A 25,006-nucleotide genomic window follows, 5' to 3' on the forward strand; every position below is an offset into this window, starting at 1 on the left:
GCAGTTGAGAGTGGAGGGACATCCCCTTGTTCGGGACCTGGTGGTAACCCCACCTCAACGGATAATTGTTCCTTCTCTTTCCCTGGCAGCCCCCCCAAAGGAGCCAGTGCTGATGTGCCGGTCCAACAACTACCCGAAGGGTTTCTACTGCAGCTGGCACCTGCTCACTCCCACCTACATCCCCAACTCCTTCAACATCTCCGTCATGTAAGTATCATGTAAGTACCTGGGAAGAAAGGGTGCAATGGGGCAAGTTCTTGTCCCTGCAGCCTGGAGCAGGTCCCAAGTAGTGCCATGAAGTCTTGGGGCAGGGGGTCTGTCCTGTGCTGAGCATATGGGATTGGTGTCCCAAAAATGCGCCTGGGGAAGGATGCTCCAGGGAGATCCAAACTGGATGCTTGGCACTGGGGCTTTGTCCCAAGAAAGTTCCAACTTCCCCAGAGAGGACCGGGAAAGTCCCCAGCTCCCAGGTCCCCTTTCCATGCCCTCTAAGGCCATCCTCTCTGCACCCCTTGTCCACAGCGTGCCCTCTGTTTTTTGGTGCATTTGGCACAGCCACGCTCCCTTCTGCCGTATGCTGGCTGCGGCGAAGTGGCAGCAGTGCCCCTCATGCTGAACTTGCCATGGCATGGCATCATCCCCCACCCGGTGCCTGGGTTCTGGCACAGCCCTTACATAGGCTGGTGCCATGCATTATCTTCTGGGGCGTGTGTCACCAGCAGAAAGGAGACCCTCATCCTCTCACAGGAGGGACAGAGCCAACCCCAACCCAGGTAGGGTCTCATCCTTCCCTTGAGGCCACTGTGAGGACATTCACCGCACTCTCTGTGCAGGCTTGGACTAAAACGTCACACACGAGCCTGCAAAATTCCCCGGCAGGAGGAAAGCAGCTGTTTGGCTGTGGCAGGAGCTGGTGCACGGGGACTGTGGGCAGAGCAGGGAGACAGCACTGCTCCTTCTGCCTCCTGCCTCCAGCAGCATGGGTGCATCCCCACCCCAAGCACTGCTCTGTAGGTAACAGCTCTTCTCGCCTCTGCTTTCCAGACACGGCACGAGAGAGATGGTCTGTGAGAAGGATGTCTTTCTCAAAAACAGGTGTCACATCAGATACCTCCAGCTCTTCTCGACGGTGAAGTACAAGGTGACTCTGACAGTCACGAATGCTCTGGGCAAAAACTCCACCACTCTCACCTTTGACGAGTTCGCCATAGGTAACTTCCGCAGCAGCAACTCGCCTCTCCGAGACAGTGTTGGGGTTGGCTTGCTCTGCATGCAGCGTCGCCTGCCAGCGTGATGGGCCAGGGAAGGGGCAGGCTCGCCAAGTGGAGCCTCTACCTATCTGTGCATGAGAGCCAGGGTCTGAGCCATGCTGGCATCCTCCCCGTGCCCCCCAATTCTCATGGCCCTGCTGTAACTGATGCCAGCACCTGAGCAACCTGGGGGAGCCAGGCAGGATGCCCACAGGCAGCCCCCATGCTGGTCCCACTGGTGGCCTGGTGCCCTGCCTGGTCCCATCCCCAGTGGTCCAGGTCTTGTGTGGTTGCTGAGCTCCCCCCTGCTTGGGGGCTGGGGAAGTGGCTGCCATGTACTGGGGCAGAGGGCTGTGAAACTGGTGTGGTCCAAATGCCATTGCCCTTCTTGTCCCTCTGAGCATTCCTAAAAGAGAGGTTTGGTGTTTGTGCTGGAAGCAGAATCATGGGAATTAGGATTAGAAGAGAAATTAAAATGTCCCCCCCATCCCTAGTCAGGATAAGCTCTCCCACAGTCATCTCCACCAGCCCTTACCTAACATGCTCCTAAAAACCTTATTCCCCTCTTTGCACCTCTTCACTGCCCCACCCAGGCAGCGGATGCCATGCAATGTGGAACAGGGAGCAGTGGGCACTGGGGCTGGGGTGTCCATGCCGCTGGCTGTGGCGCAGGGATGCTCCCCAACCATGTCCAGACTCACAGTGCAGATGCTTCTCTGGCTGTGGACCAAGCAATTCGGTGCCAAGCACAGCAAAGCAGGGAGCTGGGCACAGCACTTTTGCCAGCACCCAAAGCCAGATTACAGCCAGTGCCATGACAAGATTGTCCATCCTCAAAGAACAGGAAAAATGGGAGAGAGTAGAGTTCAGAAACACTCCAAAAAACAATTTGCTGGTTACATGTGGCAGTTACTGGACCAGACAAACAAATAAACAAATCCTTGAAGTGCAGCCACCAGTCAGTCTTTGCCTTCGATGTGCTGCATGTCCCAGTCCCGAGTGGCTGGAATTGCTGGAGTGCAAGAAGAGGAGCTCCACCACTATCCCAGATTTTCCCTTTCTACCCTAAATCCTGGAAAACGTCAAACAAGAAACAAGGTGCCAGCTCTGAACAGAGCAGGGAAGTTATTTTGGAGCAGGGACTGTCCTGCCATGTCCCTGCGGCTGTGGTCCGTATCTGAAGCTTCTATTAGTGCATTGCAAACTTTGATAACAAGGCAAGGAGCTTAGCAGGGAAGTGGTGGAGTTTCAGTCACTTGGGTGCCTTTAAATGGAAATTGCTGTATTTATGGAAGATACACTCCTTAAAAATGAAGGTAAACTCCAGCTTTCAGGGCCCAGGGCAGCAATTAATCTGCATTTTCCGAGTTCCTTGCGTTCCCTCCTGCAGGAGTTCAGGGCATCGTCCTGTAACATCTGCATCCCACCCATGCCCTGCCTGGCTTCCCAAGCATCTAGTCCTCAGTCCAGCACACAAGGGCAACACCCCTGGGAAGCACACCCAGCTGCGAGCCCCGGGCATCCCAGCACCAGCACAAGCCGGATTCAGCACAGCAGTTTGAACTCAGTGCGGGTCAGAGGAACGGAGAGCAGAAGCTATCGCTGCGCCGGGCCAGCCGTTAGCACGGGTGCAATATCACTGCCTCTTGCAAGAGTGCCTGGAGGGGTGTAGGGAGTCTGGACACATCCCGGTGGTTGCAGTGGGAGGTGAGACTCCCGGGCACCACCTGGCAGATGCTCTAACACCCTCCGGGATGGCACTTGGGGAAGAGGTGATGGGCTGGTGCTGATAGGAAGGGCTGTGTCCTGCACCCCAGAGCCAGCCTGCTCCCATAAACACTTCAGTATCTAGTGTCCTTAAAATCTCCATGTTCTGCACAGCTATTAAATTCTCCTCCTTGGGATTTGGTACGGCCACCGTGCATAAGAAGCGTAGACGCGGTGGTGGTTGAGTGTTCAAGCAAGCAGCTGGCAAGCTTAGCAGAGTTGTTACAGGATGAACTCAGCTGCTGCCGATAAACAGCCACCTACCCTGAACGGAGCTTCTCCTTGTGCCGTCCCGGTGTTCCCAATTAAAACAAGTCCACTGCGTTATTGTATTTTGCCGGGCAATTTTGCCCCAGGTTGCCTGGTCTCCTTGCAGAAGCTTCTGCATTTCAGTGTCTCTTCTGGTTCTCTTCTCTGCGGCTGCAAACCCGAGGCTGTGTCCCAGCATGGTGGGTGCTGGCAGTATGGATCTAGCACCCAGTAGGTTCCCTGGGGATCTCTACCAGCATCAGCTGGGCTGAGATCTCATCTTGGAAGTTGTGCTGGGTTTCGTTCTGATAGGTGGATATATGGCTCAGGACAAAGCCATTGCATCAGCTCGTTAGAAAAATGCTGCGTGGGAGCATTGTGACATGTGAACGCAACCTGCTAAAATGGAGTCAACCAAGGATTGCATGATGCTTCCTCTAAAACCCCAGGGCTGGGGATGTCAGAGCCTGCCTCGTGTTTTCCGCTTAGCCTAGAGAAAACCGTCACACCTTCTGCATGGAGGTGAAAGAAACCCCAGACGTGAAGCCCTGATCTCATGCCCTGCTGTGGACGGAGAAGCCTGGAGCCAATGCGAGAGCAGCGCAGGGCCAGCAGCTCTCCCTCCCGGTGCCGGCTGAGCCGAGAGCAGACCCGCTGCTGAGTCAGACCACCCACCCAGCCTGGGCAAACACAAAAAGCCCCCCGGGAAGGAGTGACCTCCTTTGGTTTTGCTTCCTCTCTCCTTCCCCCTTCCCTAGAGCCCCCAGCAGAAAATCCCTTCCCCAGCCGCTCGGAAGATGGGCTCTAATTGAGTGGAAAATGACTGGTACTTTCTTTTGCTGTCCGAGCTGATGCCTCGCTGGCGGTTGTGCCGTGCTGGTTATTAGCAGCCAGCTGCGAGGGCTCGCTCTGCATTTCCATTTTCAATGATGACTGGGAGAGGTTTTCCAGCCCTCTGGCCCCCATCTCTCATCGGTAGGAGATCCGGGCTGCCTTCCTCCTGTCTCACTCCTGGAAATTGTTTTCATAATTACGTCTTCTGCAAAGGTATCAGTATTAATAAATGGGGAGGGCAAGGCTCTGCAAAGCCCTGCAGACATCAGGGCTCCAGTGCAAGGCAGGAGGATGTGGAAAAAGGGCTGGAGAAGCTGGAGAGGAGAGGGCTTGGAGGCAGAGAAAGGTGCCAGGGAGGAATGAGGTGGTGTGTCAGGAGCTGTGCTCCTTCCTCGTGATGACTGTGACAGAGTGGGGACATTTATGGCCTTCCAGGACACAACCCCACCTTCCTCCCTTGTGTTTCAGCCCAAGAACCAGGTAGCCGGTACGTGCATCCCCCAGGAAAGCAGGGACATCGCTGCCACACAGCAACACCGGCATCCCACCTCAGCACCTTTCTCCTCGTGTCAGCCTGGGACAAATTAGCAGGAGAAGACGCACAGCATTAAAAGGAGGAAGGCAGCCTTGGACGGGGCCTTGCAGGCATGGGTGCATTCCCTAAATTTGCCACCCATCCCTTGTGTGACCTTGGGAAAATTGTCTGATCCTCCCATCTCTGGCTCTGGGGTGATTAAGATGCAGACCGTCTCAGAGGGGCTGCGTGAGGACAAACGTGCCTGTGTCTGTACAAAATTCAGAGTCTCTGAACACAGGTATACAGTTGCCTAGGCAGAAGGTCAGTTCAATTCATACTACTTAGGGAGGCAGAATTAAATTACCTAGACTGACATTTGGCTAAGACATGGAGTTTAATATCCCTCCGCTCGTGGAAAATGCCAGGGGATATTTAACGGCCACAGGGGATCCATTTTAACGCTCGTTGGAGAGACGGGATGGGCGACGGGCCCCTCCGTGCTGCGGGGTCTCAGCTGCCTTTCTGAACTGCAGGCTTCATTTCGAGATGTGGCTAACAGCAGCCGGGGGTGATGGATAGCTAAAGACTCACAGTTAAGCGTGAGCGTGCAGAGCCTTTGTGAAAAGCCGCTCTCCACAGCTCTTCTTGCACGCCGAGCCCTCACTTGGATGCAGCAAACCAAGCGGGAAGAGCTGTGAGCTGCATCCTGGCCAAGTCCCCTTCCCAGGAATGTCTGATGATGCTCCCTCAGCTCTGCGGGATAATATTACATCTGGTTTTGTAACTGCTTAACCAGTACTCAGCCTAATGCCCATCGTCCATTATTATTATTACTATTATTGCTTTTATTATGTTACTGCCTGCAGGCCCTCGCTGAGGACAGGGCTTTATTATGCTGGCTGATGTACAGCCAGACAGCCCCTGCCTCGCCATGTGCGGGCTAAATGGAGGCAGACAAAGGCTGGGGAAGGAGGAGCACTCATCCCCGTGTGCGGAGCAGGGACCCAGGAGGCTGCAGACGATAACAGGCTCCTTCAAGGTCACGTAGAAATTGGAGAGCTGGACACAGCCATCTCCCCTTGCTCCTCAACCGGACCCTGCAGGACCAGCCCCGATGAGCACAGTGTAATGAGGTCTGTCCTAAGAGATGTAGGTCTGTCCTCACTGGATCGGCTGCCGGGTGTGCAGTCCCTTCTCCTGGCTCTTGCATCCCTGCTGCCTTGGAGAGACATGGCAAGAACAGCTTTGGCTTTGTGCTTTTGGAGGGGCTGGCACTGCTGCGGTTTCTAGCCTGGGCAGGAGTCCCACAGATCGGGGGACACATGGGGAGGTAGCAGGGACTGCTGGTTTTCCCGTTAACCCACAGCACCGTTTGAAGGCTCGCTGCCGCCGGGAGCGCAGCCCCTTGGGTGGCTGGGCTCTGCCGTGCTTGCTCAGAGCCAGGGCAGCCCTCCCCTGCACCCCAGGGACAGTCTTCAACACACAGGAGCAGGGCTGGGGGTCACATCCCTGCAAAACAGGCAGGCAACTCCCACTCAGCATCAGGGCACCTTTTTTTTCGCTTTCCTTCAACCCACCGCAGTGGCATCTCTCACTGCCCCCCAAGTACCTGTGCCCTGCCTGGCACAAATCCATTTAAGCATCCCTATGCCGTGGCTCCAGGCTGGCACACCAAAAAGCAGGGCCAGGCTCCTTGCATTACACCAGGGAGTATCCCATCACGTCCATCTTCAGCCCGATGCTTTCCTTCCCACTTCCTCGCTGTAGAGATGCAGTTTGCAGTCATCTGCATTCGTTCAGCCAAACAGACTTTTGTTTTGCAAACTGAGCTCGCCAAGCCAGTGCTGGATTTATACTTTTCCGTATGCGTTTGGACTCCAAGTCCCTGTTGATGGAAGCTGATGTCCAGCTCGAGCCCGAGGATTCAAAGTGAGCAGAGGAATTGCACAGCCATCTGGAGTAGCTCAGCGCGGCGCAGCCCCAGCAATTCATCCCTCCTGCCGAGGATAAAGCTGTAAATGGAAAACTGGGTCCTGTCTGCCACAGAGAGGGGTCAATGGGAGCCTGGAGGTGGCACTAGGCACCCGTGGGCAGGCCCATGGGTGCTTGATCACCAGCCGCTCACCAAGCCTCTGGGAGCATCCTCTGAGCGCTGGGTGCAGCGGTGATGGAGAAAGCTGTCCAGCCCTCCTTGCACCCACCGCAGCAGATGGAAGGCAATGGGAGGCAGAAGAGGCTGTCAGGGTGGTGGTGAAGATGATGGTGAAGGAGGACTGCAGCAGGGTGTGTGCCAGGGCGCTGAGCGGGAGGGCTGGGGAGAGGGAGGTGGTGGTGGGCTACATCTCGAGGGGACAGAGCCAATTCTGGGTCCTACCAAGGTGGTTGGGCTGTGGCTTCATTTCAGCAGTCCGTCTCGGCCTCACCTGCGGCCAAGAAAGCCGGTTTGAAAGAATCACAGGCTGGTTTCTCCTAAGAGGAGCAAGCGGTGGTGGTTCAGGGAGGGTGACTTCCTGGGGACAGTTGCTGCAATGCCACCACCATCCTGGAGCAGAGGTGGCAGCAAACAGCACGCACACGACTCCACTTGCAGCAGGCTGGCCCCACATCAGTACCTGGTCCCATCCTGCTTCAAGCAGAGAGAGAGATGCTCTTCATGCAATAGGGCAGGGCTGCAGGCAGCAGGCAGGCAGGCTAGCGAGGGAGCAGCCCCCTCGCCACCACCACCTCCTTCCTCTCACAGGGGAGGTGAAGTCCCTGCATAGATGTCACCTGCCACCTGCAGCAGGTGAACCCCTGGGGTCAGCATGGAGAAGTGAGTGCAGGGCAGGAACTCTTCCAGGCAGAGAGGGGCTCCCCACGACCCCAGCATCCCTCCTCCATGCTTGGGAGTGGAGTTTGATGCTGGCACCTTCACAAGCTGCTGGTCAAGGAGGTCAGAGTCAGGGGACCATTACTCAATCTAGAGATTTTCAGGCCAGGAGGGATCCATTGGCCTGCGTGTGGACTCTGGAGGGGGTTAAGAGCCCTCCTGGGACATGAGGACTCATGTGCATTGCTATTCTTAGAGTGCACAGCTGTCTGCCCAGCTCCCTGTGCCCAGCTCCTTCCTGGCCATGAGAAAAGGAGAAGCGTGGGTGTACCCAAATCTTGGTCTTTTTGTAGCTTTGCTATTACAAATTGGGAGTTTGAGCTGCCAGGAGTTGAGCAAACCCTTGGTGAAGAGCAAGGGTCACTCCGCAGCAGGCAGGGCTGTCCATCACAGCCTGTCTGTGATTTGCTCCTAGTACTCTAAAAGTAGCTGCAACTTCAAAGCACGTTGCATAGCTCACAGCCAATTAATATTCACTTGAAATACTTGTCAGGTAGCAAGAAAATATCCCCGTATCCCAAAAGCAGAGCAGGGCAGGGCTGAGGGAGAGATACCTGGGGTGGAAGATGACCACGGCAATCCTTCGCCCTTGGCAAATATGTGCCAACGCTTTGAATCCCCAAAACCCCAGCCCTAAACCCAAGGGCCAAACTCTGCCACGTTACTGCAAGGTAAGCGGGTTTCAATGTGGGTCAGACTCCCAGAAATCAGGAGGTGCAAGGGAAGTGCAGGATTTGGGCTTGGTGGGCTCCTCGCCTGGACCCAAGTAGCCCTGGGGAGGAGTGGTGCTCTCTGCCCTGGCCACCTTGTTCCCGTCTGTCTCCAGCACTGGCACCTCCTTGATGGTGGTTATTTTGAGCCAAGACAGCCGTACCACTGACCTGGACAAGAAAAGGTGATTTGCATCTAATTAGTTTGGGAGAAGGATGTTCTGTGTGTTGGTTGCTCCCCTTGGAAAGCACACAGCGGAGAGCTCAGCCAGCTGTGCCGAGGGGTGTGAGGAAGGATGCCATGTTCAAAGCTTTACCAGCCACCATTTTCTCTTCCAGTAAAGCCAGACCCTCCAGAGAGCGTGGTGGCCAAACCCGTGCCCAATAACCCTCGAAGGCTGGAGGTGTCATGGCAAAACCCCTCGTCCTGGCCCGACCCCGAGTCTTTCCCGCTCAAGTTCTTCCTGCGGTATCGGCCCCTCATCCTGGACCAGTGGCAACACGTAAGCGATGCTGAGCTGGGATGGGAGGGGCTGGGGGCAGCTGATGACTGGGAACAAGTAGTCAGGGACCAAACAAGAAGTCTATTTACTGCCCAGGCAACCCAGAACCTTTTCCTCTCCTTCTCAGTCTCTCCTCCCTTCTTTCTTCCCCTCCATCTTTCTTTTAACTCACATTCTGCCTACAAATGGCTCTGCAGGCTCTCACCACTCTGCATTTTCATCCACGGCCCCTATCTACTTTCCATACATATGTTCTATATAAAACCTGCCAACGAGATGTAAAAGGCATTTAAAGTATAAATGTCACCACATTTAAATGCGCCTCTGCCACATTTAGATTTTGAACTGAAGATAAAATACCGCTCGCCGTAACTCAGAGCATAGTCACGGAGTGATTGCCGCGATGTTATCGTATTTCTTACTTTTATTTCTTGTTTCTTCAAAAAAAAAATAGTCAGTGAAATCCTTGGCAGCCTGGAGGACAGATTTCATTTGTTAGCTGCAGGAAGATAACAAATGGACTTTTTTTTTTTTCCTCTGCATGCTGCTTGTGTGCTCAGTTTGTGAAGGAAAGCAATCTGCCGCTCGTGGAGAGGTGCTGCTATGCTGGCATGGCTCATCCAGCATCCCCCCTGTGCCGATCTGGGCCAGTCGAAAGCCAGTTAGGTGCTTTGCGTGATAAAGTGTTTTGCCCCGCAAAAAAAGACAAATAAGAGGCAGCACCTGGTCCCCGGGGAGCTCACCTGCCTCATGGAGCCAAGCGGGGTTTTCTGCCGGCCAGCTCTTCCTGGAGAGAGAAACAGCTGAGAGAGGGGATGGGAGGCTTTGCTCGTGTCTCTGCAAGATGTCAGTGTCTTGGCGACTTGTTCTTTTTGCGTTGGTTGGGTTCTTTGACAAGGCAGTGATGCGGGTCGTGTTTCAGATTGAAGCCTTTGCCAATGGTTTTGAAAATCAGAGGAGTGTTGGGAGAGGGTTTTCCTGCTTGTCTCTTTGCCCTTCGCTTCCTTCCTAGGAGCAGGAGAGCATCCGCAGAACATCCTTAGGGTGAAGAAAGCAGAGGTGGAGTTTGGGTATTAGTTTGCTGTGGATATTTTTTTTCACTTGGGGGGGAGATGCTCGAATTGTAGAAGCTGTGAAAAAAGGGGAAGAATTCACAGGGAAAACCAAACACAAGGTCAGTCTTTTCAAGGTGTGAAACTGTTGTGGAAAAAGCTGATGTTTTTACTGTGCCATAACTTGATCCAGCCAAGCACCCTGCAAATGCAGGGGTTGCACCCAAAAATGGTGGGAGAGCCAGTGAGCTGCCTCCCACCTCGACAGCCTCAGGGTTGCCGGTCCCTCCATTACTGGGCATTAGGTATCATATTCGCGGGGTCAAGCCATGCCAGTCCGCTTGCCGCACACCTCCAAGGGCATGGAGTGGCCTCTCCATCAGTGCTCTCAGGCAGGTAGCAATGGTGGGAAATACGTGGAGGTGTTGGCAACACCGGTGGCAGGGCTACCCTGGCTGGAAAAGGCAGTTCTAGGGCAGTAAAAACTTGACTTCTCCTATTTAAAGATACTCTTGAGCTGCGGAGAGAGCGCAAGGTACCAGCCTTCATGGTGGGTGCAAGGAAGGCTGGGAAGGGCTCATCTCCCAGCACCCCAGGAGGGCAAGCAGTCCTGGGTACCGCTTTTAATCAGTATCCCCTTGAAAGAGACATGTCCCCCATCACTGGCTGATGGAGAAGTGTGTTTGGGGAATAATTTGCTTAGTGAGCAAGTGCAAGCATTCAGCAAGTGAGGTACCAGCCTTGTTTTCTGACTCTCTGCCCTGCGGCTGGATAATGAAAAATCTGATTTGTGGATGATTTGAGGAAAACTGCCACTATTCATCAGATGAATTATTTGCGAAGCCTAATTCAATCAGAGCCCAAACATCAGGGGATGGCAGCACTGCAGCAGCTGGAGGTGCTCCGACCCCAGACCCCCTTGGCATGCTCAGCCTGCTGAGCCCAGCCGGGCATCCTGCAAATGCAGGGGTTTGCACCCAAAAGTGAACCCCACTGATGCCGGCATGCTGGAGCCATGCCCAAGCCACACTGAGCTCTGCTTTGCTTGACCTATTGCTTTTTGGCATCTTGGGGGGTGTCCCCGTTCCCCCAAATCCAGCCAGGAGAGGGAGGGACATGGTTTGGTAGGGACAAGCCTAGCTTAGCCATCCAGCTCGTCCTACGGTGGTGATGTTGGGTCTCTCTTTGAAGGGACAAGTGCCCTGAGAAAGGATGCGGTGGTCACACATGCCATGCCTACATGGGTGTGTCTTAATTCTTGCGGAGGTGAAGGTCTCCTGCCAGAAACTACACCCCGTCTTGCCTCTTGCTGTCCCCACCGGCTGCCAGCACGAAAAAGCCATTGCACGCAACCTGCTTGTTGTCAGTGGGGCAGCCTGGGAGCCTGGCAGGGAGAGGAGAAGTCTCCACCAGTAGCCAGCAGGAGCTGGGTAACCTCATGCTCTGGCACATCGCTGTGTGCCCAAGGTCCCCACGCTGAGTCCCGTCCCTGCCTCCTCATGACAACCCACCCATGCACCAGCTGTGGGTTTTAAGCATCTCCTGCTACCCCCTTGGCAGTCCCAGGGGAAGCCCAGCATCCCTGCAGGAGCAAACGCACAAGGGAGCACCGGAGACTGCCCACAGCCAGGAATATCCATTCAGGCCCCACTCACACGTGGCGTTTCTTGGCAGAAGAAGCAGCTCCCTTTTCTCTCCTCTGCCTCCCGTTATCTTTGCAGGGTCTGATTTACGCACAGCACCTCGGCAGGCAGGACCGAATGAGCACTAATAGAATCAGATGGATGTCGAGCTGTCGAATACCGTAGGGCCTGATTCAATCAGCGTCTGCTTTCTCCCAGGCTCTTCCTTTCAGGATTTTAATAATGCCAGGGCTTGGCACCAGAAGATGCTCCGTGGCGGGAGCGGTGGATCTTATCGAGACCGCTGCTGCGTGAACTAGCCATAAAGGTGGTTTCCCCCCTAAAGAGAGCCGGGCAATGCTTGGCCCAAGCATCCCCCCCCATCAAGCAATATCTGGGACTGACCCAGAACCGGGTGGACACCCTCATCCCCTTCCCATCGCTTTGCCAAGGCAGGTTTGAGCCCCAGCATGCCATTTGCACTCCCTTTCCTCTGCTCAACAGTGCCTTTCCGCTCAGGCCACTTAGGAGTTCTCGTGTTGCAGTTTGCTGTGGGAATTATGATGATGTGCTCTGGGAATTATTATCGTGGAGAGATGATGATGATGAGTTTTCACACGAGCATGCGGCGGGGAGTGTGCCAGATGCTCCTTGCACCATCATGCCGCCTCACAGCAGTTCCCTCGAACCTGGGCACAGGCATTTCCCGGCTGTTCAGGGGGCAGCTGTGTCACATCTTGTCACATCTGACGGCCACCAACTCCATTTCGCACCACCAGCACTGGGCTCGCTCTGAAGCTCAAGCAACTTTAAAGTCACGCTCCTCCCTTTCTGGAAGAGGGGCTGGTGGTTTCTCTGCTGCCAGAAGAGCGATGGGATATTTGTAACCTAAACAGGTTTTTTATTCTCTCCTTTTGGCAGAATCTTCCCTTCTGTCTCCTAAATATAAAACATTAAATGTTTAGGGTATCCTTTATTTTTCTCCTGCTTTTAAGTTTGTAATTCAAGCCAGATTAGCGTGGTTTCCTTTTCTGTTTTATAGCCCCATCCTGGCCCCAAGCGAGCTCTCCTAATGCTCTCAGATGTTCCTCTAATGGCTTACCTAGGCTGGAACTGGATACCCTTTCCTAATGGATTGCTAATAGCCTGTTTCTGGTTTTACAGGCTCCTTCAGTTAACTCGCAACAGCAGCGATTGCCACGCTCACACATGCGATCTCCCTGCAAGCATGTCTGCCTGCTTACCCTTAGATGCAGGCGCGTGGCCAGGCACCGTCCCGAGCATCTTTAGAGAGCCCAGGGAAGGTTTTGTACCCAATTTGCTTCCACCCCATAGCATTTGCCGGAGCAGGATCTCCCGTTTTCCCAGTTTTTGGGGGGGAGATCTCATGCGCTGAGCACTGACCAGCTCAGTGCACATCCCAGGAACGTGGCAAGGCTCAGAAGGTATTTCTTAAGCAGCATCAGAGCTGGCGGCCAGGCCGAGGGAGGATTTCCTCCAGTGGGTTGCCAGCAATTTGCAGATGCCGTCGTGAAGTCTAATTGAACCCATCGGCCGCGCTGACAACATGAAATGTTAACGAACCGTGAGGCAGGCTGCGCCTCAGATCTTGAGATTTGCAGTAAAAGGTCATGAGATATTTAAAGCTAATAATGTGGTTGGGTTCTCTCCTTCCTCTTCTGTTTTGGAAGCATTAGAGCCACGTCCGTGAACATTTGCAATGGCTGGAAACGTCCTTCTTTGGAAAAGCAAGCAGAGGTGCTCACACCATCCTGGGATTTTAGGACCTGGGGCCACAGAGCCCCTGATGCAGGCACCTGTGCCGGCTCTGCTGCTGAACAGCTCTGATCCGGGCAAACGATGGGGATTTGGGGACAGGAATGGGCAATTTGTAGGTATTGCCAACTATTTAGTGGTTGGGTTCATTGGTGTGAGGAGGGCATGGTCCTCTGGGATGCCCACCGTCACTCGTGTCAGGGATGGCTCCCAGGGTGGGTTCAGGCTTGTCTGCCAAAGCAAAGCAACATTTTTTGGTCAAATAGGTGAATCTCACAGTCTGTCTCTGGAAATTCCCGCCTTGGGGCAGCCTGAAATAACCTGAAATCATGTGCTAATGTGTATCCTGCCTGCGATGGGCAAGGGGGAGGGATGGAGCTGGGGAAGGCAATTAGTGCAACCGACCGCTGCATCTGCGTCCCCACTGGCATGGCAGCAATGTCACTTTGCAGCGGGCGCACTTCTTCGCGTCCATTTGCATCCTCCCGTGCCTCTGCTGCTTTGCCTGCGCTCCCCCTTTTTGCGAGGCAACCTTGTCAGGGAGGTCACCCTGAGTGAGCTAGGTTACAGCTTCACGCCTGGTAGTTTTTATTGCGGCACTTCTCTCCCTTCCCCTCCCCTCTGCAAAGTCAGTGATTAAAAAAGAAGGGGAAAAAAAAAAGGAATTAATAGGTGGGATCAAAATGTTGAGGCTGAAATAGTGTCACTTGCAGCTCAGCATGGGACAGGCAGGGCTGGAGCAGAGGGTGGCTGGGAGGAAGATGGAGGTTGGCAATGCTCAGAAGTCACCTTTTCCATCATCCCCCAGTTCCAGGGATGGAGCCGGGCTCGGGACCCTTGGCTGGCATTGTCTAGGTGTTCTCAGCCCCCTTGGGAACTGCTAGTGACCTAAAACTACTGAGGACCCGGCAGGATCAGGCCTCCAAAGGCAGACGTAAAGATGCCACTGAGCAGCAGAGCACTCACGCACACACCCGTGTGCCTGTGCTCACCTGCATGCTCGCACAGCTGCAGGCAGGCAGGATGGTGCCAGCAAGCTTACCTTTCCCTGCCCACTTGCAGACCATGCCAGGCAGGTGCCCGTGCCCTGCGGTGCCCACGCACAAACTGCACCCATCTGCTTTCACACCCAGCCCGTTGCATCACCGTGGTAAATGCATCTGCGGGCAGCGGATGCCAGTGCCGGGCAGGGTTAGAGCTGGTGCTGAGCACCCTGAGCATCCTCGATCCCATCCTCCCCGCAGCCACAAGCGAAAGCGAGCTCTGCCAGTTGTCACTTGGCAGGAGGGGACAGCGCATCTGGAGAAAGAGTCACGTTATTAACAAGCTTGCAGCTCCGCTTTCAAAGACGCTCTTTATTTTAAGCCAGAAGGGAGCCGTTCAGCTGCATCTGGTGTGACACAACCCAGGCTGCAGAGGAGCCCTGTGATAACTCGTCCTCCCAGACCAGCAGCAGGGCTGAGCTATGTGCAGCAGCGGCACAGCAGCCTTTTTGGCGGGGGTGACAGCAGGGACTGCAGCTCAGACCCGGCTGGGCTCCTGCACTGCCCAGCTGGCAGAGAATAAGGGAGTCATTCACTTTTCCCAACCTTTTAGTTATTCCAGAGTCTAGGCAGAAAGTTTTGTCTGGGGTTAGCCCAACTGATTCTGGCAGTGCTGCGGAAGGAGGAGGTGTTTGGGGGCTCGTTTGTTAGTAATGAATGTCAGACCTATTTGCTCTCCAGACGTGGCTTTGAAAGGGAAAAGCAAAACATTTCATTTCCACTTGGCGACATCTTTTCGCCGTCTGCAGTGGCCGGGTAGCGGGTTTGCAGCAACTCTCCTGCACTTCCCAGAGGCAGGGTGGCTTGCTTGGCGGTTACTCCTGCTTTTGGTTTAGCCTATTCCCTCGGGGCAGGTGGTGGGAGCCTGCCAGGATCCCCCTGAAATCACAGGGACTGAAGGCACCTGAAACAGCAGCTACTTGTGTAGCATGAATCCCTGCAAAACTCATTGCAGCCAGGATCAGGCCACTTGTTGTGGGGAAAAGAGGCTGTGAAATCAAGCCCACCGGGGTGCCCTGTCCCCCTCCCAGTTCCCATTCCCCCCATTATCCAGGATAACTGGGGGAGCATCCAGATGTGGAGGAGGCTGCGAGGACACAAGATGCATGACAGACTCTGGCTGTGCTCTTCGGAGGGGTTTCCTTCTGCATTCCCCGACTCATTGTGGGTGGCACAGGCTGTGCGAGCAGATCGGCTTCACCCTACAATAGCCAGGGTGCTCCTTTTATTTTGGGGAAGGCAGGCTCATCCAGGCTTGATACAACACCTGGGATAGGCTTGTGGTCTCTGTCCTGGCCTGCACAGAGGTGGTGCATCCCTGCCGTGGGACTGAGGGGTGCCAGCCCCCCATCCCTGCGTTGCCAGCTTTCCGGCAGCGGAGCACCCCCTCCCCACACTGGGAGCCGCGCTGGGGAGCGGGAGGTGTCAAGGAATGGAAAGCAGAGCCACTGCCGCCACAGGGGAGCCGGCAAACACGTTTTCATGTGGGATGATCTGATCCCCTCTTCTACACCTCCTTCCAACACATACCAGCCCCCAGCCCAGCTGCTGGGGCAGGGAGGGTTGGGATTTTCCTCCCCCCCCATCGCCTTCCAAAGGCCATCTGGGCTTCAGACCTCCTGTGCATCACCCGGTTTGCAAGTAATTGCTACCTGGTCGAGCTGGACCAGGAGCAGAACCCGGGTGGGAAGAGAGCACAGTGACCTTTTTACTGCTGGGACACCCTGGCAAGGTGGGCTGGGGGCAGCTGGATCAGGGAGGAGACCAGGGTGGGGGGGAATGGCTTCCTTAACTCCTGCTGTGCCGAGCACTGCAAGGCAGTGCTGCCAGTCTGAGGGCAGGGACCGGGATGTGGGTGCACATGGATGTCCCTGGTTGGGGTGCATGGCATGGATGGGTGGTGTGGATGTCCCCAGCCCCTCAGCACGTGTGCAGGCAGATTAAGGGACCAGCATGGGCAGGGGGAAAGCCACGTGCTGGGAAATCCTCCCCTCCGCCTGCCCTGGGTGTCTGTCCCTGTCCCATCCGTGCAGCACTGGTGCCTGAGCTTATCCCTGGTGCTCCGCGCTGCCCAGGGCTGTGGCTGGGCACTGGCCATCCCTCAGCAGCCCCTTTGTCTTCCCAAGCAGGATGATGAGGGTGTGTGGCCAGGACAGGGAACGGGATCCCAACCCACGCTGTCCTCAGCAAGCTGTTGACTGAATTACTGGGCTCAAGTGCTTTTTTTCATTTCTCTCTCCCTTTTTTTTTTTTTTTTTTGCAATGCTAATAGCTCTGCATTGCACTGGTTACTGATCCCTCATTAATCTGGGCAGCGCTTCACAGCCAGACAGAGTGACTTTTGGCAGGTGCACAAAGGCAGGCAGCAACATGCAGACCCCCCCCCAGCCAAAAAAATTACCATGCGCAGCCTTTCTCCAACTTTTGTCTCTGTGTGGCGGAGACGCGGATTAAGGAATTTCTCCCTCTCTCTTTGATGCTGTGTGTCCATCCATCCCCCCACGACCTCCCCAGTGTCCTCCCTCCCAGCTCTCCCTGTCTGTGTCCAGTTGGACCCGAACCCTGTGTACTTTCTGCTGCTGCAATTCTGTGCTGAGCCATGGGCACCTGCCCCGGGACTTTCTCACCCACCGTGGCAAATGTGGGATGTCTCCCTCAGCTGCCCAGCTCAGTCTGCTGCTTGCAGACATTGTATGTGTGAGGAAATATGGATGCTGTCATCTGTGCCTTCTCTTTTTGTCTGCTGTCTAAAGAGGGGCTTAGGGCAGCATCCCCCCAGGTCCTACAGGGAAGGTCCTCCAGGTCCTCCAGTCTTGGTCCTGGGAGAACATTCCCCGCCAAGGCAAGGCACAGCCTTGACCCCATTGTGCCTTTGATGCCCAATCTGCAAACACTCAGCTGCAGGCTGGCTGTGGCTGGGGAGAGGCAGGAATTGCTCCCAAGGGGAAGCACTCAGCCGGGAGGGCTCTTTGGGCTGGAGAAAACGCTCCATATGGATCAGCAGCCTGGCCAGGCCAGCAGGACCTCAGTGGGACTGGCCAGCCCACAGCCTCCTTGCTGCGGGACTCGGCTAGCAGCCAGGAGGGCTCAGAGGCTGATGAAAGACCTAGAGGGACCCACACACCAGCTGGATAACCCCACTCCAGCATCTTTCCAAGCCCTGTGCTCATTCCCTGCTTCCAAGGCACCCCCAGCCCAGCACAGACTGAGCTGGCAGAAACAGGCTTGCAGAGGGCTGGCAGCTCACACAGCGAGGTTTCGTTAATTGTCATTAGGAATTAATTGAGCTTGATCACCTTGGCATTGCTGTCCAAATAGGTGGGTGCCACCAAACAGCTCTGATCCCATCCGGGAGGGTCCCCGCTGTGGCATGCACGGTGCTGCATGTGCATCCCGTCCTGCTGCGCCTGCAAGCAGCATGCATGTGAGCAGCAACCGGAGCTGGTGTCAGAGGCAGGGAACAGCATGAATCCCAGGGTCTGGGTGGCAGGGACAGCCTCACCATGCTTCAAGGCTGCGGGGCAGGGGGTGCCCTGCCGAGCATGGTGCTTTGCACAGGCCAGGTGATCCACAGCCTAGTGCATCTCCTGTCCTGCCTACCCGTCCCTTGGTGCCTGGGCCATGAAGGAGTGTCCCTATGAGAAAAGGATGCAGAAGGTATCTCCTCAGCCCTGCTAGGTGCAGCGCTGGGTGCCAAGAGCCTGTCCCCTAGAGGAACCATGATCCAGCTTGGGTTTTGGTTGTAGGTTGAGGAGGGCTGGAGATCTGTGGGGTTGGTGGGATGGGTCTCAGCCAAGACCCCCTTGGGCTGGAGGATGCACAGCCGTATTGTGCAGGAGGGACCAGCATCCTCCTCATCTTCTTTTCCCCATCCTCCCTTCTTCCCAGACCTCACAGGATTTCAGTTTTCACCTATCCCATAAGTGAAATGGGCCAAAACCCTTTTCCTGCAGGGTGGGCTGTGCCCAGCCCCAGGATAGGAAGAGCCACCCCCCCCGGCATAGACTCTGCTGGGGACCTGTGAGCTGCTAAACAGGACTGCTCTAAGCCCCACCCCATTACCTGGATGAGAGTGTGACCCCAGGGCTGGCTCTCAGCCTCTTCAGCATGCTGGAAACTCAGGGAGACCTGTCACAGAGCCCCACCAAGGTTGCTGGGCTCATCTGCGCCCCATGCCAGGCTCTCTCCAGCCAGGCTCTGAACTTGGACCCCCTTGGCAGGCATGCCAATGGGTTGGAACAATGGTGAGACCCATGGTGTGGTGGGAAGATGTCCCCTGGAAAGTAGGGATGGACTTGGGCACCAGTTGTCCCAGTGTTTTGGCTAACAGCAGTGTAAGGCTCAGGCACATCTCAGCTTGGCACAAGGCCTGCCAGCATCCCCTGCTTGCATCGCACTGGCGCTGTGTGTGTCAGCCCCGAGTCAGAGGTATGAGGAGAGACAGGACTCTGCCTCCCCCGATCCAGCCCCAAATTCTGCAGCAGTATGATGGACACATGCCTGTGTGTCCATGCCTGGACACAAACCTGCTGAGGTTTGGTAGCAGCTTCGTGCCTCGCAGGCGGCAGGAGGCCCTTTGCTCCCTGACGACTGGGGGGGGGACCGGCTGGGCCTGCCTCCAGATGTGGTCCAGATGTGGGCTCCTGCAGGCTCAGGTCAGGCAGTGTGAGCAGCTGGGAGCACAGAGCCCGAGGGCCCTGCTATGCCAGGCGGCAGGCTGGATGTGGCCCTGGGAGAGGGAATAGGGAAGGAAGTCTCTCACCTGGAGCAGGAAAGCAGAAGTGCCCCCCTCCCTGGAGAGGATCCCCCAGAGAGGCTATAAAAGCCGGGGTGGGGAGGGGGGCTGCAGTTTGCGTGCCAAAGGGATTAAATCTATGTTGTGGTGTTGTATGTGCTGTACTGGGGGACTGGAAAAGGGCTGGGTCTTTCTCAGGGTGGGTTCCTGCTTTTCAGGTACCCCTGCAAGCAGCAGGGTGATGAGATGAACCATGCCAGCCACTGGCCAGGGCATCACTTGCATCCCTGGCATGCACACCATCCCTGCGTGTGTAAAGGCACAGTGCCATGGCAGCCTTGTCCCGCAGGTGCATTGGCCCTGGGCACCCCAGTGGTGCAGCTTTTCTCTCTTTGGGCTTTAAGATGTGATCAAAAACCAGGCAGAAGTTTTCAGCTCCATCTTGTTCCTGTTGTTGAACCGAGTTCTTAATAAAACTCAGCTGTTGGTACTCCCCGGGGCAGTGGGGTCCTGTGCCTGACTTTCTTCCAGGTGGCTTGGGAGATGTGGAGACCCCACGCGGGTTGCACCATGAAGTTCCCCCTACCCATAAAGTGCTGCTTGTTCTGCTCAAGCACGAGTCCCTGGCTAGGCACCAGTGCTCACAAATGGGCTGCATCAGACCCACCCCATCGCTCATCGTCCCAGCATCTTTATTATCAACATGTGCCTGGAGAGAAGGTGGTTTGTGTTGGCCAGGGCATGGGGGAAGGTCAAGGGGTGCCCCTTGTCTCCCCCATGCCATGCACAGGCAGTGCAGGGGGAGAATGAAGCTGGCAGTGTGTTAGACCTCAGCTTCAGAGTCTGGGTGGAGGGTGATCTCCCATGCAGCCTCTGTGGGATGCTCCTGCCCAGGTCCCCTCCATGCCTGCAGGACCCCGAGGCCAACCCCGGCTTCATCCCCAGAAAGTCACTTGGGTGCTGGGCCACTCCTGACTCCATCCCCAGAAAGTCACCTGGGTGCTGAGCCCTCCTCCTCTGCCACCTGCATGTGTTTGCTTGCTGGTGGCCATGCGATGGGGGTGTTTTTCTACCAGGCACCTGCACCTACCTGTCCTTGAGCCAAGCTCCAAGTAGATCAGAGATGCCCAGAAGGTGTGGACACAGTCTGGGGTTAAACCGTTGCACCAGCAGCCGCATCCCCAGGATGATGGCGGGACCTCCGGTGACCCAGGCAGCCGTGACAACAGGACAGAGGGAATTTTTCTGGGCAAGACGGCTGGACAGAGCTTGATCCTTGTCCAAGGGCTCAGCCAGAAGGCTGCAAGCCAAGCCAGTGGGATACCAGCGGGCACAGGAGCAGGGTGGCTAGAGCCGTGCTGGTGGGGGAAGCCTCATCCCAGCACTGGCCATGATGCCCAGAAAGCGTGTGCACACATGCCAGCCGCTGCCCTGGATGTCTGGCTCCCAGCAGCCCTAACATGTCTGAGCGGAGCCTGCCCGCACATCTGCTAGTTTCTGGTGACCTCTAGAGGAAGCTGCTCCGCTCCGGCACCACGAGTTTGGAAGCAGGATGGGGTCTTGCCAGACCTTTGGCTTAGCTGCAAGCTGGAGCATTCTGCCCTTGCATCCCTGTCCTGGGCTCACGGCTCTGCCCAAAACCCCATAGCACTTCCCAAAGTGCTGTGAAAGTGTCATTATCATCCTCTAGCCAAGCTAAACATGCTGATTGTCTTACACCTCCCGGTGCTGGGGGTTCCTCTGACTGCCCTCCCCTCCCCGCCACTGCCCTCAGGTCGAGCTGTCGGACGGAACATCACACACCATCACGGATGCCTATGCCGGCAAGGAGTACATCATCCAGGTGGCGGCCAAAGACAATGACATCGGCACGTGGAGCGACTGGAGCGTGGCCGTGCATGCCACCCCCTGGACCGAGGAGCCCAAGCATCTCACCACGGAGGCTCAGGTCACAGGTGAGAGCCCCCAGTCAGTACAAACAGGCTCTGCCCACAGCAGGAGTCCCGGCTGAGGGTGCCCCCTGTCCAGCTCCATGCAAGTTTGGTCCCCAGCCCCAGTACTTGGCGGGGGCTGCAGCCCTTCACCCTACACTTTGCCCCCCATGGTCCTGGCAGCGGGTGCAACCGTGGCCCAAGGGGTGCTGACTCAGCTCACCTGGCTCCAGCATCCTCCTCACCAGGATGCTTGGGGTGTGACAATGAAGCTGGGGGTTTATTGTTGTTGTTATTATTATTCCTTGGAGTGCTGCCCCCCTCCAGCCCTTCCTCTCAAGTCCTACCCCCTCCACACCTCCGAGCCTGCACAATGGCTCGGAGCGATGCCAATTCGAAATAAAAGCCACGAAGTTAACAAGCCTCTGTTTCTAGGAAAGAGCTGGGACTGTGTCCAAATGGGTGTTATCAGCCCTCCATTTCCCAGAAGGGCTGGAGCAGACCCTGCTCCGGTTCCCCTGGCTGGCATCAGCGGTGGGGTGGGGGGAAGCGCTGGTGGGCAGGCAGGCAGGCAGCGACCAGGCTTCTAGTCATGTGAGCTGGCCAGATGTGCATCTGGGGAGGGGGGCTGCTCAGTGCCCCCACCCCCCAAGCTCTAGCCCAGCTGTGCGTGCAGACCCCAGCACATGCATGCAAGCCACGCGCTGCCAGAGCTGTGCATGAACGTCTGCAGGCCCTGGTGATGCTCCCTGCATGGGTAGGTGCAAGCCCCACTGCCAGCAGGTGGAGGTGCCTCCTACATGGAGATTCCCCACCTTGCAGAAACTGCACCCAGCAGAGCACCTGGAAGTTCAGGCAGCAACAGGGATTTGCAGACCCTCATCCCCGGGGACATAAACCCCCACAAGGAGTGCAGGCACACCTTGCAGCGGTGCTGGTGGCAGGGTTTAGGGTTTGCTTCTATACACGCCTGCATCATGCTAAATGCAAATACCACTTCCAAATGCACCTGCCTGCTCCCTGTGCAGGTACACGCATGTCCCTTACACACGTGTCCCTGACACACGTGTCTCTTCTGTGCATGCAGCTGGCTGCAGCCATGCAGGGCTGTTGTGGGACACCCCACCTCCAGGGCTGAGCCTCACTGTGACACCTCAGTGGAGTTGAAAAGATGCTGAGACAGGCCCCCTGTGACCCCCAGCATCCCCCCCCAAGATTTGTCTGGGGGCTCTCTGGGACCCTCTGGATGTGACCGAAGCTGCTTCAGCCTGACTGCCCATCCGTGCTCTCCCTGCAATCCTGCAGCCCTCCGTGGGGACAGACACCCCATCTGGTCCCGTACAGAGGAGGACAAGCCCTGTGAGCCAGACCAACAGCGACGGCCATGTCTGGGACATGCCCTGAGTGGGGTTTGCTCTCTGCTGAGCACTTGTCGCCGTGACCTCTTAGCCAAAATTCCCACAGAGCTGATGCACAGAGCAGCCTGGCTGGGCAGGATGGGGCCGGGAGAGATGCCCAGCTCTGCCTGATGGTGCAAGCATCTCCAAGCAGTAGGTTCAGTGTTAGAGCAGGAAAAGTCTCATGGACCACACCATCCCCTGGCTCATCATCCAAGCCCCCAGCTCAGCCCTAGCATGGCACAGCAGTGAGAGGGGCAATTTGGGGACAGGACGGTGCCATGTCCCCACTGGCGAGGGAGCAGGGCTGCCCCAACAGGATGCATCCCGGGGTACCCCAGGGCTCCCCTCACCATCCGCTCTCCCTCCCTGCAGAGACAACGAGCGCTAGCACCTCCTCTTTCATGCCGCCCCCCACCACCAAGATCTGCGACAAGGGGGCTGTGGTGGGCAGCGGGGCCGTGGCAGTGTGTTGGACAGCTGGACTGGTCTTGGCTGCCTATGGCGTCCTCTTTATTTAGTGAGTATCTCCCAAACTGGGGGCATGAGAGATGGGGTGTGGGTGCTGGGAGGGGGCAGGGATATGGGGACCCCAGGGGCTCCAGCATGGTTGGGAAGGGGATGCTCCAATCAGGCTGTGGGTGAAGGGCATTGAGAACGAAGCATTTGGAGTTTTCTTGCAGTTTCTTGTAAATGCACTAAATCTGGCTGATTTTCCAAACTGGGTGTGCTGGTGGAGATCTCGGAAACGGCTTTTCAAACGTTTTCTGCAAAGCCTGCAAAGTCAGTCTTCAATGCCTCGCTGTCAGCAGACCTCCTCCTTCCCCACTGCTGATTTTTAAGAGGCAAAGAAACCACATGGAAATCTAAGGCCTTTGCGCAGTGATGGAAGCAAAATTGTCAGAGATCAAAAAATTCCAAGATGCATTTTTGAATGTCCTTGGGCAGGGTCCAGCCCTGGAAGGAGGAGGTGGGGGATGCGTTTGGGCACCTGGGTTCTGGGAAGGGGTGAATTTCCCTGTGGAAAAAGGCCATGTTCTGCTTGGCGCATCCCTTCGGTAGCTGGGCATGGCCAAGCCTGGAGCAGGACTGGTGACCCCTCTCCTCCCCACTCGTAGATCCCTGTCTGTCCGTCCGTCGCAGCCCAGCGCAGACGCCTTCCCACCACCCACCGCCGCCACCACCCCGCGCCCCGCCACCCCCCTCCCGGGTTGAGTCTCTTATCTCTTCGATTTTGCACACGTTGAGGACGTATCACACTTCTTGCCATCGCTTCGGAGGAAGACAGAGCTGCCGCCGTCCCCTGGGGAGCTGTGAAATGCTCTCCCAGCCCGGAGCGAGGAGACGCACTTGTCCCCCCCATCCCTGACCCCCTTCTCCAGCAAGGCGAAGCGAGCCCGGGTACCACACCGCAGCCAAGGACCCACTCATACAGCTAACCCCCCCACGCCAAAGACGTGCCCGCCGCCCCGCTGCCCACCCGGGTGACAGGGAGCGTGACGGTGCACTGAGAAAAGGGGATATGAAAATGGGGGGGTGGTGGTGAGGGGAATGATGCTCCCAGCTGTGTACCCCCCTACGGCAGAAGGGGGTCCCCCAAGGACCGGACTCGCTCCCCCAAGCTCTCGACCACGTGGCGAAGCTAGAGGGGTGCACGGGTGGGGCATCTTGGTCCCCTCCGAGAGGATGATGGAGGGAAGAACTGGTGGCTTTCACAAGTGTGGTGGGGAGCAGGGAGCTGACAGGGTTTTAATGGAAAAACAAGGAAAAGAAACACCGATAAAACCCCCCTGCTCCTTGCCGAGCACCTGGGAGAGCTGCCCCTCCAGTTCCCCCCCCCCCGCAACACCCCGCAGGAGCCTTCGCCACCCCCAACCCCATCCCCACCTCACCCCCAAACTTTTAACCACGTTGGATACAGGGAATCGCCCCGTTGACATTTGTCTCATTCTCCAACAAAAGCAGAATAGCTCTGCTGTTGCCTTTAGAGCTGGAGCCCCGCAGACCTGTCCCCGCTGTCCCCCGCTGTCCCCGTGCCTGCTCTGCTCTCCTCCCCATCCTGCCCCAAGCCCTGTTTTGTAAAGACACCTCCTCTAGCCCCTGCCTGGATCCAAGCGCAGTATTTAATACCGTACGTCCTAGTATTCCCACTGTTGACATGCTGTATTTGAATTTTTTATAGATGTATATATATAAAAAAAAAAAGAATCAAAAAAAAAAAGTAATAGAGGGGATAAAAAAAAGCTCACACAGAGACAATGCACACACACACACACACACACACACATGCACCAGGAGAGACGGTCTTCATTAAATGATCATTTCATGATGACTGGCAGCTCTGGGTGTTTTTTCCCCTCCGGCTGGAGTGGGTGGGTTTGGTTGCCTGCTCCTGCACGTGGTGCTGGCTGTGACAGGGAGGACGTGGGGATGGCGGCGAGGGGGACACAGACAGCCTGGAGCCTGCCCGGGGGCTTGAGTCCATAGCAGCATCTCCCCAGGGGGTTGGGGGACCCAAAAACTGGCCTTTGGGACATCCTGAGAAGGTGCAAGGGGGAAGCCCACCCCTGGAAACCCCTGGTGATGTAAAGGGGATGGTTGTCACCACCCTCTGTGGCACCTGCGCTGTGATGGGGAGGTGCCACGTGTCCCTGTTCACAGGCTGCAGATGACACGTAGTCCCAATTAATGCACTTTCCGTGTCTGATTAATAATTTCACGTTAGGAAAATGCCACTGGCCCAGACGCTCT

General features: G+C 56.2%; 1 protein-coding gene across 2 annotated transcripts in view; it reads left to right on the forward strand.

Annotated features, from left to right (window-relative positions):
• CNTFR (ciliary neurotrophic factor receptor) overlaps window positions 1-22,776 on the forward strand; it is a 210,336-nt gene extending 187,560 nt beyond the window's left edge. For both annotated transcript variants that reach the window (XM_059834223.1, XM_059834224.1), the window contains 5 exons: window positions 90-207; window positions 1,045-1,211; window positions 8,536-8,699; window positions 20,702-20,882; window positions 22,631-22,776. In XM_059834223.1, the coding sequence (XP_059690206.1) occupies window positions 90-207; window positions 1,045-1,211; window positions 8,536-8,699; window positions 20,702-20,882; window positions 22,631-22,776 (776 nt within the window). The remainder of the gene's footprint in view (window positions 1-89; window positions 208-1,044; window positions 1,212-8,535; window positions 8,700-20,701; window positions 20,883-22,630) is intronic.
• The last annotated feature ends 2,230 nt before the right edge of the window (window positions 22,777-25,006 follow it).

This window comes from Gavia stellata, chromosome Z (assembly GCF_030936135.1).
Source record: "Gavia stellata isolate bGavSte3 chromosome Z, bGavSte3.hap2, whole genome shotgun sequence".
Lineage (NCBI taxonomy): Eukaryota > Metazoa > Chordata > Aves > Gaviiformes > Gaviidae > Gavia > Gavia stellata.